This window comes from Hesperophylax consimilis, chromosome 8 (assembly GCF_061612785.1).
Source record: "Hesperophylax consimilis isolate HC1 chromosome 8, BYU_Hcon_1.0, whole genome shotgun sequence".
NCBI lineage: Eukaryota > Metazoa > Arthropoda > Insecta > Trichoptera > Limnephilidae > Hesperophylax > Hesperophylax consimilis.
The window spans coordinates 31,441,558-31,459,298 of record NC_142843.1 but is presented as its reverse complement, the minus strand read 5'-3'; the positions used below and the strand labels follow the sequence as shown (position 1 = coordinate 31,459,298).

The window sequence follows — 17,741 nt, the reverse complement described above, 5'->3', positions numbered from 1 at the left end:
GGCAGTCAGTCGTGAGATAATTACTAGGTTTATGTAAACCTAGGGAAAACTGAAGAATAAAGGAAACTAGACCTTTATTTCTTTCAGTTTAAGTTTTAGCAGAGGAAAATAAGATCCTCTGCAATTATATTGTGAATTAATAAATTTATATGTCAAGAAGAAGAAGTGTTTTCCTGCATTCCATCTGACGGCGTGTTCTCGTACCACGATAGCAGAAACAGCTTACAAATTACACATTACTTATCGACTGTCGAAATTCATTTAGGCTAATACACCAAAAAATTCAATGCTTTGACTTGACGCTGAGTTTACAAGTCTCGACATTCTGGATAAAGGAGAATGGTAACCATAATTAGTGGAATGTTGATTGAGGAACAGCAATGAATTATTTCGGAGTCTACGGGAAGGGACTTTAAACTGTATGAGCCACAACAAAGCAGGTGTGTCAGTAATACCGTTGAAAATTTTGAATATGCAAATGAGATCAGAATTCTTTCTACGCTTTTCCAAAGAAGAAATGTTTAAAGTTTGTTCAATTTCATAATATGAGTACTCGCCTCTTTCAAGTTCCATCCTCGAAGCAATTCCTCGTAGGAAGCGATGTTGTACGGATTCGATGTGACAAATATGGACAGCATAGAAAGAAGACCAAATGACACTGGCATATTCAAAGTGAGGGCGAACCACCTAGCAGTAAAGAGTTTTAAGTTTACTTGTATGTTTAAAGTCAGAGGTTATTTTATGAATGAAGCCGAGTAGCTTAAGTGATTTGTTGACTATGTTGTTAATGTGGAAAGAAATTTTTCAGTCTATCTACATGCGGAAACATTTTTTTACGTTTAGGAATTATTGTTTATTTCACATCAGCTAGCAAATCCGTCTTCCATATTTTGGTGAAAGATAAGTGTGTTCAATATTTTTATCAAAATTCACAAATCATTCTGTTGTGTGAGTACTAACTATTAATATATTTTTCTAATATACAATTTTATTTAAAAATTGCTGTAAACTAGCGGCTCAGTTTGTCTGTACAGATAGAGAAACAATATCGCGTGTTTCTTTTGCTTCCAACAGATGGCGCTGTTTAAAAAAACATATTTATACAAGAAATGCGCTGTTTTTACAAAAAAAACCTGTGAGATCTATTTAATATATGTACAAAAACGCACGCATATTAGAATGCAACGTTGTGTCAAAAGTTCAAAGAAATCGATGAAGAACATTCGGAGATTTAGGTAATATTTTGCGAAACGAAAATTAACATTTTTATTTACACGAGACTGTACCAGTGATCTTAATTCGGCAAAAGCGACATTCAATAATTGAAATATGGTCTCGTGAATGATCACATTCCCATGAATACCCAGGAGTTTTGCATTACTACGACGAAAACCACGAGTGATAATAATGTTAATTAATTTATTTAAGTTTTTAATCCAGCAGGGCTTCGAGGATAGTGCACTACTAGCCTGCAACATTACATGATATATGTAAAATTAAAGGATCGTCCTTCAGGGACGACTCCTCAAAAAAATGCACGGCTGACATAGGATTTCAAAAGATATTAAGAGAAATTAAAGTAGTTGAGATTGAGAAAGGGACACTTAGATGGCTTTGGCATCTACAGCTACAGCGGATGTACTCATAAATTAGTGTAAAAGGATTATAATATGACGTTGACGTAAATGGTATAAGAAGTCAAGGACCCCCGAGGAAGACATGGCATGATCAAGCAAACCAAATTCCGCAGTCGATTCATGTCAAAAGTCAAAATAACAGAAGAATGTGTATGAGGACGATGTATGAATGTGAATGAAGCAAGAAGTGTGTGCCGAGAAAGAGTTGTGTGGCGGTCTAGCCTCTCTGTTACCCCTTCGAGTCAATTGTTAGTTAATTTTTATTTTTACCTTCTGAAGCGGTAATTTTCCTTTAAAATGCTGAAGTAAATATCCGCCTGTCAAGCCGATGATATAGCCACTTAGTCGACACCATATAGGACTGTAAAACACCTCAAAATTTTTCCACATGCTATCCGCGCTAAAAATAAATAAAAAACATTGCATAATTAAAAAAAAAACATGTGAATTGAACTGGCGCTCCTACGGCTATTCATATTTGGTAACAAAACTATATTTCGGTTCTAAACGGCTAGCAAGGACACGGTATTACGCGTGTTGTGTGTTGGACAGGACATAGTACGATACATTTATTTTATTTATTGACGGCCCGTAGAACAAAATATAAATCGTAATTTATGTATTATTATGCGAAAACATAATAATACATCAATAAACCTAATACATATTGGTAGATACAATTATAAATATCCGAAATTAATCATCTTACAAATTTAGTACAGAAATAAATATTGGTTTCTTACCCAACTAAATATATGTATACAAATAGAACATCGAGGTGCCATTCTCCCCTGAGACGAGGGGTTTAAAAATCAAACCGTGAAAAAAAAAAGTTATTTTTATATCTAAATACAGCGTCAACTACGCTACCAATTAAGCCAAATCCCGATTGGATGATATTTATTTCGTTTGTACTATTGTAAATTTTTATTATGTAATCCTTTCCAAACCATGGGAAATGCGTGTGTATGGGTGTGTATTTATGAGAATGCAATGTTATCTACAGCGAGTTTCAGATATCGGGAAGTGGGGTAATTTTCAATTCATTCAATCGTTTATATTTTCATTCATTCAAGAAAACGAAGGTGAAATTCACATACATGTATTTAAAAGTTTTCGTATTGCGTTTATGAATAAAACTATCAACATAAAATGTTATTAGCGGTCAGGCGGTAACCGGATTTTTTCATTACACAGCTCTACCAAAGAGGCATGTTGCCAATAAAATACTAGCAAACTATAAAAACTTACTATGGTACAAAGTTCATATCGTTTGTCAGATGTGCTAGGTAAATACTAGTTGACAAGACAAGGCCTCCAAAAATTCCCACAGCCAGTTTGAAGTGCCTGTAATAAAAATAAAGAAAATATTGTGATACTTAGAAGTGGTTGACCATTAGACTGCAGACCTAACACTAGATTGTCGTATAGTGACAAAACATGTTTTTAATTAACACATTATTTATTTTGAAAACTGTTTGTTTGAATAGAATAACATAAGAACCGAAAGTCAATACCTAAAAGTAAAAGAAACAATCTTGTTTCGGTCAAAACGTCCTTAGGACGGGTTTTCAGGGAAATAGAACAATTCTTCAAATTTCAAAGTTTATTTTCAAGTTCTGTGAAAGTTATCTTCTAGTTTTGTTATTATTTCAATTATGTCAAGTAACTGCCCTATAATGATATAATAACAGAACTTTAATAGGACTTTTACAGAAGCCGAAAATGAACGTTGAAATTTGATGAATTGTTCAAATTCCATGAAACAAAAATTAATAGGATTATGAATAAACAGTACCAATGTTCTCTCAATGACTTTTTAGTTATTATAAACACTTAAAGCACGTTTGATTGCTAGAAATACTTAATAAGAAAGACAATTTTTTCAAACCTATGATCAATTAATTTACCAAAACTTTACAAAATCATTCAAATTTATTAAATATTTAAACATAATGTTGATCGTGTAAAATTACCTCATAGCATGTTTTTACCCAACTAAGACTCAAAATTTCGTAAAAAATTGAAAAAATTCCAAATCTTTAGAAATGGATAACATAGAATTTACGACATAAAAAAAACATTAACTATTCTAGGACCACTTATTACGCACTTAGTGAATAGACTTATTACATAAGGTAAAATGCATGATGACCTTAAATGTGCTACTATTTGACCAGTATATAAAGGAGGAAAGCATTCAGAAAATGGAATCTTAGGAGCAATTGGAATCAGAGGAAACGTAGTGATTTTTTTTTAAATATTTTTTTTTTCTAAAAGAGTGGGAGAAAAAAAAATTGTACTGGTGTCTCTCAGGGATCAATTTTGGAACCGACGCTTTATGTTATATTTGGATTAGAACAATTTACGGAGCGCCTGTCATCTGTCAAGGTGACGGAACCATTCAAATAAATGATATTTTGCGGCAGTATCCCAATTGATCTGATCCCCTCTATGAGGAAGATTATAGCGTAGTGTGGCACCTCAGCACATAATACGTGTGGGCCAGGCCCAAATTATGCGTTATGCGTATAGCGTAATGTGTCTAAGGCTTTACTGTGGGACTAAATACACTCAGCATATATCTGACTCTGAATATAAGAGAAAAGTGGAATATGATCACAACACTGTTATTTATGTTCTTAAAGAAAGACGGCCGGCGTGGTCTAGTGGTATACGCTTTTGACTACAGATCGGGAGGTCGCGGGTTCGAACCCGGCGTGCGCAAATAAATTTTATTTGATTAATTTGTGTTATTTCACAATTAATTAATTTAAAATAATATATAGTATATTTGCGGCACGTTCCAGAGTGGAAGATACTCTCAGTATCGCCCTGGTGTAAGACCACCATTCAGAATTGAAACGTTGCTTGAAATGGCTTTAGCCGTGTTTGGTGACCAGATCTGAATAGCCAGGTACTTCCCCACCTTCCTCCTCCCCATCTCCCTCCCTTCCACAATACCCTCAGCCTCACAACATACCCCAATTGGGGATGCCATAGTCTCACTGGCTCCAGACGGGAGCAGTTGGGACTCTTGTGCGGTAATACTGTAAAAAAAAAAAAAAAAAACATGCTTTTTCCAAAACATAACAATAACGTGTCCAAAATATTCAACATGTTACTAATTAATGTCAAAAATTGCTAATTACTAAATAGATTCAGAAAAAACATGGCCTCTAAGAAGAGCTACTTATAATACTCAATAGTCACTTTCAATCAATAGTTGTGGTTAGCGTGTAGATTTAATATCATTTTAGATTGTGTGCGTCAATAATAATTTTATGTATATATATTTACATTGTAATTGAATATTTATTACAGATCCTGTTGGCAAACTGATTCATTATAGTTTAACGGGATAATACTTTGCAGAACAATAAATATAACATTATTACGGTTCTTTCAAACCGCATTTAAAGTTACAATTGTGAATTTGAAAAAGACATAGAAATTTAAAAATATTAGTTTGTTACCACGACTCAAACCCGGGACCCTGCATTGTGTGTAACGTCTGGAGAAGATTTCAAAAACGATTATGTTTTTTATTAGTATTTGTTTTTTTTCCAACATAAACTATCAAGTAATGTATAATGGAAAAAAAATAGTTTATCTTGGTTTTTGTTTTTTAATATTAGTGAATATTTATTGGATTAACATTCACACAAAAATATTCATTTTCTAAGCTAGAAGTCTGTTTTCTTACGCCCTGAAACGATGAGCTACGCATCATCAAATTCGCACATTTTTTATCTGTAGGAACGAGTATTGGCAAACGATTTAAAAACTGATATGCCAGGTTTTGTGAATCTGAGAATCAAATGCGCAACAGATTAATGTGTTGCCATTGTATTTATATTTTCCCCGCTGTTTATTAAATTAATGATATAAGAGGAATGGGTGGTGCTAACCAAATTTACTGTCTAAAGTCGGTAGATCTCTTCTAGATGTGGCAGTGAAATGTCAACAGGTATTAATTAAATTTTAATTAATAATTGCAGGAAGTATTTTTTAAATGCTTACGAAGTTGACAGCACAAGGAGGCACATACTGACGATGAACATCTGCATGTCCGTGCACACGAACCAGCTCCATGTCATGCACATCTCCTTCTTGGGGAACAGATTGTTGATGAAGAGGAGGTTCCTCCACCAGAACTCCTCGCAGTAGACGTCGTTCCTCTCAGTGCTCCACAGAATGGTCTCGCGGTATCTCCACTTGGCCGTGAACTCAGCGACACCGATGGCGACTGCATAGGCTGGAACTAATCTGAATACAAAGTTAAAGTATCTACAGTCCAGGAGTCAACGTATTTTGAACGCATGCAAGCACTTGTGCAATATGTTAAAAAAACTCAAATATTGGGCGGTGACTTTGAAAACAGAGTATTTAAATACCTTATAAATCTTCGTAAAATTCCCGGGAGTAATAAAGAACTTCTCTTCAACGCGGAGTCCTTTCCTCCCGCTGTTCTTTTTTCCATATCCAAGAACGTGTAACCCAATAGAAAACCACTGAAAATCATTAGTTTCTTCCGTTAAAACCGTATACATGTGATGCCTTAAAAAAAAACCTTGAAAAAGCTAACGGGTTAATGAAAACCTCGACAATAAGGATTTTAATTTAATTCGGTCTTATTACAAAAATATGCTGTTAAACAAAAGATGTATCGTTCAGAATTCTGTGAGTTTTGCACTCCATCCGGCCAGCCTAGTGTGCACCCACAGGGACTGAATCTTATAAAGATATTATATATTTTTTAATAAATATTTAAATTAAATAGTTTTTAGTACCTCATTGTTATAAAAGTTTCCACAAAATAGGTGGCGTTAACAAATATTTGCATGTATGTGTAACCAGTTAAGTAGAAGCTAAAGCCTCTATCGTGGGTGATGTCCGCAGAGTAGAACGCCACGCGGTTCACTATAATCCAGCTCTCCATTAGAACTCTGAAAATAAATACTTGCTTCAGAACTCAGTTAATCATTTGGGTGCGATATATTGATGTTCATCAAACTAACCAAATCAAGACGTGTCGGAATCGGTTATTTATATTATAAATTAATACATGTATGTAAATTTATTGAAATTTTGCCTATCCAAAACTAAAAAATACAAATAATTGGACGAGTCGCTTGAATTAATTGACCTTAAATAGTCGGAAGAATGAATAAGATTATATATTTTTTTATTAATCGACGAGATTTACCGTGAATTGTTACGTATTTGTGTAAACGTCCAGACCAGATTGTATCAATAAATCGTTTAGGGTACAATCGCCTTTTGTGAATTTCAATCTTGATTTTTTAAGAAATGAAACTATTTTTTGACGAATTTCAACTCGGCCCAGCAGGCGATATTTGGTTTGGCTTCATCTAATTTAGTAAAGTTCCTAGTAGTAGTAATAGTTTTGGCACTTTTTTATGCAAAAAATTATTTTTCACACAATCCATGAATGTGAATATAGAAGCCGTAATTATTTCTCTCGCTGTTGACAGTTTAGTAGGCGGAAGCTAGTGTTAAATTCTACGAACATCGCCATCATCTATGAAGGTGGCTGGGACTTATTTTTGATGTGCGCGTCAAAATAAGATGTGATTTATGAGAGTATTATGCAGTAGAATGGATGAAAGTCAATTTCGGACGTTTTTACGTGTGAGCAAACACTGCATCGGATCATAGAGGGCACCACTTCCGTTGGTTTCAGTCCGAGGTACGAAGTATTTAATCCTTTCAATACCAGAGTTCCTCCTGCGGAACATGAAAATAAATAATATCTCTTGATTTTATCAAATATTTTTATATTAAAAGTATTTTGCGTATCGCTTGTGAAGGATATTCCTCAAGCGCGTCTATTTTTATTCTATGTTGCAACATTTATTCCAGTGACAAATACTGTAAATATAATTACAGATTCCCGTTTTGGCTTTTTTGCTTGGACTGGATTCATTATCATTATTTTATCTTTCAATATCTTTTATTATTTTATCTTTCATTTTTATCAATGTAATTTTTTTTTTTAAATCTAATCAATTGTTTTTGAGATATACATTTCATTACTAATAAAAAATTACCCTTTAAGACCTAATATTAATAAAAATCAAATTAGAAAAAACTAAATCACTGAACAAAAACGAATTACATTCCAAATTTTTTCAAATAATTATTTAAGGCGTTATCAAGCTTAAAATGTGTTCTATATTTAGAAATAAAAGTTCGGTACTGAAAGGGTTAGGCGTAATAATACCGTGAGTTACAAAGCTAGATACTTCTACTCACAATCGAGGCATGAGGTCTTATGGAGTTACATTTTTTTTAAATTTTTTATTTATTAATTTTTATTATTTTTTTATTTCAATTTACATAGTAAGAACATATTTCAAATAAAAGTTAACATGATTTCCTTTACAAGAGTCAAAAACTCGTATGTAAAGGGAAAAAAATAAAAAATTAACATACATAAGAATAGAATAATGATAGAAAAAAATGATAAAAACATATCAAGTGAAGAGATTTTTGTTTTTTTTAAATAATAATATATAATGTAATATAGTGAGATGTCATCGTCATTCTAATTCTCTAAATTATTTAAGGTAGTGAAGTTTATTTTATTTTTGAATTTATTATAGTCCGGTTCTAACCTTATTTCTGTCGTTGAAAGTCTTTGAAAAGTTGTGAGGTTGGGTAGTCTGATGTTTTGTTTATTAAAATTTTTATTAACAGCCTTTGAGTGATTTCCAGCGGTAAAAGTGATGATTTGTAAGCTCCCCCCTATGCAACGATACCATACTGTATTATTGAATAAGAGCGTAGTAAATATTTTTAAGAATTTTTAAGTTAAGTATATTTCTTAGACTAATAAATATGTAAATGAGTTTTCTTAATCTATTTATGATATTGTTTATGTGAGTTTTCCACTTAAGGTTACTATCTATTATTACACCTAAATATTTCATTTCATTTTTATTTGCTATGCATAAACAGTCATTATTTTGGCAAGTAAATTTTTTTAATGTAATAATAATTAGTAGGTAGGTATTGAAATAGTCCAAGAAACAGTTGTTAAATAATTCCATTGGCAAATGCTTATGATGGAAATGGAAAAGCATAAAATCTGAGTAATAATATAACTGTACCTAATCTAAAAACCATTTAATATAATATTTATAATTACGTAAAATTATACAATGAAATAACACTCTTACCGAAGTCCGAAAAATGGCATACACATTTTGTCGTCTTCTTTGATATCTGTATCAAACAATAATTCGGTGTTACTTTTATAACTAAAGCAGAGGAGTAGCTTTTTGTAAACGGGATAGTTTTCTTGCGTTTTCTTCAATAAAACAATGTCATTGATATAATTTTCTTGTTGGACTCCATCTCCTGAAAATAAACACAGCTTACAAAATATTATTGTCACTGGCCGATTTCAATATCGAACGCCATGTCAGGTATAATTTTATAACAAACCATTTTTAGATATTTCTGCTGTCGAATTCCCAACGTTTTGTTTGACTGTGTCTTCATCCATAACTGGCTTACTAGATATTTGGATATCATAAACCGTTCCCAAAATGCATAAAGCAATCGTCAGTGAAATAGCAAATCTACAAAATAAATCTTATTTTTATTACTTTAGGAAAAATTCCGTAACAAGATATTTTAAAATATAATATTGTTTTAAAAAATGAATTAGTTAAAATATAAAGTTTGAGAAACTGCAAAACATTGGCTTTAAATATGGTGATTTTATGGTTCATTTAAATAATCGAAAGGAGTGTTTGGAATTAATTATGCATATTTTTTTTCCGGAAAGACACCAACACATATTATGAAATAATTTAGACATAAGGTTTCCACTAAGAGATTTACATAAAGATATGTTTAAGTGACTTGCAAAAAATTTAAGAGGGTTTTTTTGGGGATTATTTATTTATTAGAGATTTGAAAGAAAATTACTGACGAGATTAATTATTTTAAATGTTAAACTTTCAAATTTTTAAGATATGTTAAACCAGTGCTCCGCAACCTTTTCTCACCTACGACACACCAAATTTCTTCCTAGAATTCCGCGGCACACCAAAAGCTTAAATATATAGATATTAAATTGATACACAAATTTTACAATAATTTCTTGTTTTTTATTTGAAAAGTATACATACGTACAAATAAATATAACATATTTATTTTTACGCAATCTTAACAATTATTATAAAATAATAATAAATTAATGAGCGATTAATTGTTAAATTAACCTGCGCTTGTTTCAATGAACACAAAAGTTTTATATTCGGCTCGATTTTTGACAGCGCAACCCGAAGTTCTTGGTCAAGACCTTTTAAGCATGACCGCTTATCATTTTTAATTAATACAAGCGTTGAAAAATTTTGCTCACATAAATATGTCGTTGAAAATGGAAGTAGTGTTAAGAATGCTTTGGCGGAAATGTGAGGATATTCTTTTTTAACGTAAATCCAGAAAACATCTAATTGATCTTCGGAGAAGTGAAGTTTTAATGTGATGTCATTATTTAAATCTGTAAATTCCACTCAAATTTGCAGAGGCAGTGCTTCCGTAGAATTTATTGCATTGGTTGCAAAAGGATTTCGAATCCAATCGTATTATTCCGTATTAATGGAATGAAAATATTGACCAAATTTCTGCTGAAGCATACTTAAATGATGTTGGGCCAGATCCACAGTTTTCAATTGTACTAACCTTGATCCTTTGGGCTAACTTTGGTACTAACTCTGTGATGTTTTGAATATCCACAAAAATAAACGATAAATAATAAACGAACGTGCTCAAAAAAAAATTTTTTGTTTAGACAACGACGGAAGATTTATTGACAGACAGGCCTGGAGTAAACAGATTCCCACGGGAAAGGAGAGACCGGAGGGACAGTCAGTTCTTGAACGTGGGTACGTTGGGAGCTCCAAGAAATGAATTCAAATCAGAAGTGTTGTGTGAAATTGCAGTTGATTAGTGAATTCAAATAGTGTTAGAAAGCTTTGTTGTATATTGAATTAAAGTGAAATATTATTGAACTAGTGGTTGTGTAAAGTGAAAGTGGTTGGACTCAGTGAGAAAACAATTAATAATAATGACAATAATAACAATTGGATAATTTGTAGAGCGCCGTTTTGTGAAAGATCACCCCAGGGGCGCTAAGGGTTGGGCGATCGCGATTATAATATAAAATGTGTTAAATTAAACGTGATTTCGTAAATGTGTAGTTCAAACTAAATTACTTGTCTTAAAAACATGATAATAATAATAATAATGATTGAGTTTTTAAAACATAGTGAACGTATATAAAGGCAGCAAGTTTTAATCGGTCTAGGGAGGAATTGATTTGGCGAGATCTATCCACGGAGACCGAAAACCAGAGGATCAAACAAATTATAAACTCGGGTTCGAATCCCAACAGAGATTAGGGAGGTACAATTGTATTTACAGAATTATTTAATTACCCTTTTATAGGCGTAGGGAGGAGGTCGAAAATTAAAGTGATTTAGCTATATAGTGTAACCAGGTAAGTTTCACACGAGGATTTGGAGGTGACTAACAGGGTGAGTTTTTTTATATTATTTATTAAATTTCAGAGGACCCTTTTAATAATAGGATACAACCGAGGTACAGGAACCGAGTTTGCAACGCCTGCGACCCAAATAATCTTCCCATAAGAAGGAATACGCTAGACGCATTGTCAATCAGCTGTGAGTGAGAGACAGGCCAATGACCTTTTCATATATAGGCCGAGAGGCGCGGTGTACAGTCAGTCAAAGGGGAAGTTTTGCTAGCGTATGCCCTCCCGAATTGAAAGCGATCGGATGCAACCAGACGGAACAAAATGAAAACTTTTCTTCTGTTATTTGACTTTCTAATTTAATACTTTTCATCTATTGTTTGACTTTCTAAGTTACGAATTGGGATGCACAAAAACAAATCTAAAGTCAAAAGAGGGAGATGGTAATCTCCGAAATAAAACTACCAACCGAACAACTTTTCTCAACAGGTACCTTTCGAGAGGTAGGCAGCCTCTTTAAATTAAATGCAAAAATCAAACCAATTATCCGTTTATACCTACCTGAGAGGATAGGTATTCAGTAGGAGTTACCCATACCTAATACACGAGGATGCTAGTAACCTCATAAAATAATTACTAGAACCGAATATTAAAATACAGACAGTCCTCATCCTAAATTTGGCATATCGAGTAGACCTTACATATATCTCACATGATAATTGGCTGAATGGGTAGGCACACAACCTATCGTTAATAAGCAGGCAAAATGTCGACAAGATCGTCGTGTGTTATCTATGTATTGACCTAGAAAGGGATGTAAATCCCCGACGGCGTGGGAGTTACAACGTTTTCTAGAGGTGGCACGTAACTTAGGACCTTACGTGTCACATTTTCGCGACTAGATTCGTGATAAAGGGATGTTATGGTTTTCCCCTTCTACACTCAGTAAAGTAGATTATCCTGGAGGTGTTTGAGATTGGGGCAATTCTGAAATTGGTGAAGAGACCTGGTTTTCTTTATTCTGGCGTGAAGGTTGCCGATTTGGAACAAGGGGAGACCCGGCCGGTTGTGATATCCAGACACGCAGATATCGATTGCCTTGTTCGAATTATCATCCATCAGTTTTGTTTGGTAAGCGGAGGAGCCAGTCTTAACTTGAAAAAATTCATTTCCTTTCCTCTCCTTCCCCTCCCAAAATATATACATGGATGGCGCCGACAACTAACACCATAAATTTATCGTATGTATATCACATATATAAAATCTAACACTTTATTATACTCACATAACCCTATGACAGGTAGAATCACGTAGCTAGTTGGGGGAGCAGGCGACTTAGAAGATAGGGTTTATGAAATGGTTTTAAAACACAGCGGTAATGGATTCAACTCACTCTATCTCAAAAGAACCGAGGGGTACCACACATACATACATAACTAGGATTCTAAACCGAGAAACAAAAAACCAACACAACGTTCGGTGAAGCCTTTTTATACTTACCCGTCACGTGAAATGAGTACGTTCAAGGTCGTACGTCACGTAGACAATCTAGGATGTACACACTTGAAGGGGTGTGTAATAAATAGAGGAGCAAAGGCTTGAAAGACGGAAGGGAGGAATTTTCCATCCCTGCGAACACATATTCAAAGCCTTATGGAAAAGCTACCTATGGGACTTTAATGAAAAATTATCGTAGAAAGAAGAGAAGGAAGAATTTGAAGTAGAAAGGGCAGATCATTACAACTCTTTCTGCCGAAGTTCGTTATTAAGTTCATTCAAATGCTCGAATGTATCAGCCATGTATGTATGCAAGTTTGGCTATCCAGTAATTGTCATCGAGGTGCTGATATAGTTTGGGCATATTTTGATTTAAAAGAAACTCACACACCTCGTGACGAAGCTCAAACAATCTAGCCAAAACTTTGCCTCGGGATAGCCAACGAATTTCGGTATAAAACAATAAGGATTCATATTCGGCTCCCATTTCTGCACAGAGTATTCCAAAGATTCGCGAGTTTAGGGCTCTTGATTTAATTGTGTTTACGATTTTAATGCATTCATTCATCGTGTTCAAAAGTTCCTCCGGTAAATTTTTGACCATCAATGCTTCTCGATGTATGCAGCAGTGTGTAAATTGTAACGTTGGATTTTTTCGTTTTGCACAAGAGACAAAACCCTTTTTATTACCCGTCATTGCCGCAGCGCCATCCGTGCAAACAGCAATGCAATTGCTCAAATCATCGGTTACTTGAAATCATCAGTTACTTGAAAAAATTCTTCACCGGTAGTTCACTCTGGGAACCTCCTTACAAAATAAATAATGTTCTTTAATAAAGTCCTCGTCAACGAAAAGTACAATAGCTATCAACTGTGCTTTATTTTTAATATCGGTTGTTTCGTTGATCTGAAGTGCAAATTTTTCAGCCAATAACAGTTTTCTAATCAGTGTTTCTAATATATTGTGAATACACGTCTTTTAACGGTATCTGCAGACAGTGAAAAATAGACAATATTATGAAAAATATTTTGTCATTGTGTATTAAATACATAATGAAATATTGTAAAATGTCAAATACATTGAATTTGACCGCGGCACACCTGTGACCGTCTCACGGCACACCAGTGTGCCGCGGCACACCGGTTGAGGAGCACTGTGTTAAACGATTGATAAATATAACATTATTTTACAAAAATCTTACACAAATAAAATAAATCTCCGTGAAACCATCCACGAATAATCATCATCTATTTTCTTGACGTTCTCCATCTTCAGGGTTGTGTTATAAACAGTCTGGAAGAATAGAACGTTGGAATCGAAGTACTCCTGTAGAAGATCGGCAACCTCCGCTTCGGAACATGATGCCGGTAGGCAGAGGCCTAGAGTAATTCTGTACTATAAACACAAAAACATTTCATTAAAAGCAAACAAAGGATACCCGACGTTATTCGGGGCTGCGAATGATTTGGAGGATAGTTTTGAGGTCGTGAATTCTAGTAGGATGTAGTTTTAAAGTAGAAATAATAATCATATCAAGAATTACAAAAAAGTGTTTGATCATCTTGTTAGTACCATGCCTTCATCGGGCGTTAACGACTTTTTGTACTATTCACTTCTAAGTCATACAATATCCTTCTTCGTTCATCACGTACGTCTCATTTTACCAAAAATGAATTGTTTGATTCATTTCTCCCTCAGCCGTCCCCAAATTTTTCAACCATGCGATTCATACAGTTTCATGAATTATGCCACTTTGATAACGTTAAAAAACGTTTTATCATTTATTTCTATCCATTTTATCGAAATTAATTCAACTTTGCATCACATTTCAGTACCAAGATAATGCGTAATAATGAAACATCCGTACACTGTTTCAAGCAAATACGGAGAAATATACCTAATAATACAAGATTGCTATGTGGCAGTTCTTCCGACCATTGCAGATTCGAGTGGTAATTGAAAGAAAATATAATGGGGAGCTTTCGAATATAAAAAAAATACTTTCTAACTATTCTATAAAAAAAGTAATTGTTTAATTATCATCAAGTAGGAAGGAGAAATTGGCAAAATTCGGGTACTTTGCTTTTCGTTCCAGAGTGGAGCATCCGTCCCCACTTCTTCAAGTCTCCCGAAATTCATTGTTATAAATTTCATAGTTACCTCTCCTTCGAAGTTATTAGGCATCATCATCGTAGAGTCGTGGAAGAAGTAGGCCCCGTAGTACGCCACGGGGAAGGGCGGCCGTGAGGAGGGGAGGGACAGGGCCTCGCCCCGCGGACTCGGCGACATAGGGGCGCGCAATGAGGAACCTGCGGCGTTGCATTGCAGCTTGGAGCCCAGCCAGTAAGTGTTACCCCAGAACAGCTTGGAGGTGGGCTCGCCAGATGCGTCCATCACTGGAGAGGTGTGAATTATTTGAGTATCGGTTTCCATCTCCGATATAATAGCATTTATTAATTATCTCCCTGACCGCAATGATCCACGTATTGAATTTAGTTGGCGAGATTATGTAAAGTATGGTTGATTACAGCTGCAGAAAAAAAAACTGCTTCAGGGGACTGCATATTTTGATGGACTTTAAAATACCCCTACTGATTTCCCCTTAACGTGGTCAGAATTATTTTTCTACGTCTGTAGTCCAATAATATATTAGTATCTGAATACTGCAGCAGGCCTTCGACAATGTTTTCAGAAAGAGGTTTGCCTTCCCACGAGGTACCGCGCACGCACATTGTTTCACTGGTCTCAAGGATAGTTAAGCCAACTGTATCAGCTCTATCCTTTTTGGCATATTTTAGCATTAGCTGTAAATGTACACGATGGTTGTTAGAACATTTCAGTAAATTTTTTAATTTAAAAAAAACCAAATTTTCTTGTTTTTTATTGTTTTACGCTGTTTTGGTAATTGTTATTCAATACTGATTTGATTATTAATTCGGTAAAATTCATGTTATTAAAAAAATACTAACCCTTTTTTTAATGTTGTTGTTATAAAATATTACATGCTAAAATAAATAAAAGTCTTAACATTAAACAACAATATTAACCAGAATAAAATTAAACAATAGTAAGTTAATACTACTATAACTACTTTACCACACAATTTAAGACAAAATTATTCTATAGAGCCTTAAAATATACATAAGGCAAACATTAAATTTACAGCTATACAATCATACGAGAACGAGAGACATAATAACTAAAATATAAAAAATATGGGCATTCAAATTCACCAAATGTTGAATGCGAGAATTCCGAAAAAATTCAGAAATATGCAAAACTATTAATATTTATATCATTTTTCGATTAACGGTTTTTATGTTAGGAATAATAAAGTATAAGTAAGTTATCATGGTAAATAACAACATCAAAACCTTACATCTAAATTATAGCTTGCATTAATATTTTTTATAAATAGAGTGAACCTAAAGTATAACAAATTATTATAAGCAATAATTAGTCGCCAGATATATCCATACAAATTGAAAATATTTACCGAGTAAAAATAAATGCTGCCAACGGGAATTGAACCCACACCTTCTGATATCTGCTCAGGTGCTCTGGACCACTGAACTACGTCGAATTATTTCCAACACGCCAAATAATTCAATATGTACTAGTACTTCAATCACCAATTACTGCTAATTATATTTTTTTCACCTGTAAACAACAAACTATATTTTTGTAGGTTAGGCTTTGTCAGTGCTAAATTTCCCACTAGATAGCGTCGAGAAATATTAAATCTTCATTTGTTGGTGAAATATTTTGACTTGTCAAATATATATATTTTTTAATGATTAACTAATATTTTTATAAATTATTACCTAAGTATTCAAAATTTTCCAGGAATAAATGATGTGTGTTAACAGTAAACATATGTTTGAAAGTGGAAAACTTCTCTCAGCATCCCAGTGGTACCAGAAAAGCAAATGAAATCATCATCAGATATTTTTAATTTTTCTTTGATTAGAATCGCAGAAGTAAAATTGAAATTCCCAGCCTTCGCCCGAAATTATAAAAAAATAGCTGATCTTCCCAGTGCAAAGACATATGTAAATCGTCTTGTTTTGTATCGGTCTTTTTTATTATAAAAGAAAGATAGAAGATAAATAGATAGAAACAATAAATATAATATAATATTGTGGTATAAGTTGTAAGTATGTTATAATTATCTGAACATACATATGTTGCAATTTATTTTGTTGTATATTAACTTTAGGTATCTCAAAAGTTCACAATATTTTGATTTCTGATGGTTTTTTTATGAAACTTAAATATATCAAAATGTGTATACAACTGTTGAAATTTTTTATATACTGAATTAGTTACAAGCACTAGCTACTTACGTTTCATAGCCCAAATATCTCTGTTTCGTATTCCTTGTTGTGCATCAGCCAGTTGCTCCAGGCACACGCTTCCTTCTCTGCCAGCTGCTGTGAGAGCCAACCCGTAGTACACCGAGCTCCTCCGCAAGCCTTCATCCCCACTGAGCGCACAACCGTGTGACAATAATAGCACCAACACTGCACCACACGCCAACAGTTTGCTTGAATTCATCTAGTCCGAATATAATGACTGACTAAAAGATCTAATATAAAAAAAACATTTCATAGAAATCGAGGAAAACACTTAAAGCAACCAGCAAGGCCGGGCGACTGTTCTATGCCTTAACAGCGACCAGGAATTTATAGCTTGCTGAGTATGTTTCATTTCGCTTTTTGTAAAAATAAATCACTTTTTGAACACCTCCAAAACAATAAATTTATAAGCGAACGTAGCCATTAATTAATAGATTACGTCATAGTTTTGGGTACAGTTTTTTGTTTGTTTGTTTTTAACTCCACTTAGGTGAAGGCTCCGAAGGAAATTAATTCCCTTAAGGCCTGTGTCATACTTGGGGATGCTGCGTAGAGAATTTGTCAGTTACATTTATTGTAAATTGTTATTTTTTGTTGTGAATTGTTATGAGGCTGGATGAAATGGGAGCAAAAGGAAAAGAGTTGCTCTTTTAAAAAAATACTACAAACACAATAAACGTTTATACAAACGATAAAGTTTAAAATCGGTTAATGGT

The 17,741-nt window shown here is 33.8% G+C and overlaps 1 protein-coding gene across 2 annotated transcripts; it reads right to left on the bottom strand.

The window, feature by feature from the left end:
• Nucleotides 1–221: 221 nt before the first annotated feature.
• On the bottom strand, nt 222–17,311 carry LOC149421885 (nose resistant to fluoxetine protein 6-like). Of its 2 annotated transcripts, XM_089634588.1 has the most exons (11): nt 17,014–17,121; nt 16,164–16,327; nt 14,828–15,063; nt 13,869–14,062; nt 9,111–9,247; nt 8,843–9,023; nt 6,431–6,586; nt 6,035–6,151; nt 5,661–5,906; nt 2,889–2,984; nt 222–2,037 (listed from the first exon to the last, which is right to left on the bottom strand). In XM_089634588.1, the coding sequence occupies exons 3-11, from the start codon at nt 15,059–15,061 to the stop codon at nt 1,887–1,889; spliced, it is 1,512 nt and encodes a 503-aa protein (XP_089490714.1). In that variant the 5' UTR covers nt 15,062–15,063; nt 16,164–16,327; nt 17,014–17,121; the 3' UTR covers nt 222–1,886. The 2 variants fall into 2 exon arrangements, with proteins under 2 accessions (XP_089490714.1, XP_089490713.1); XM_089634587.1 differs by lacking the exon at nt 16,164–16,327 and having other exon boundaries at nt 17,014–17,311.
• Nucleotides 17,312–17,741: the final 430 nt, after the last annotated feature.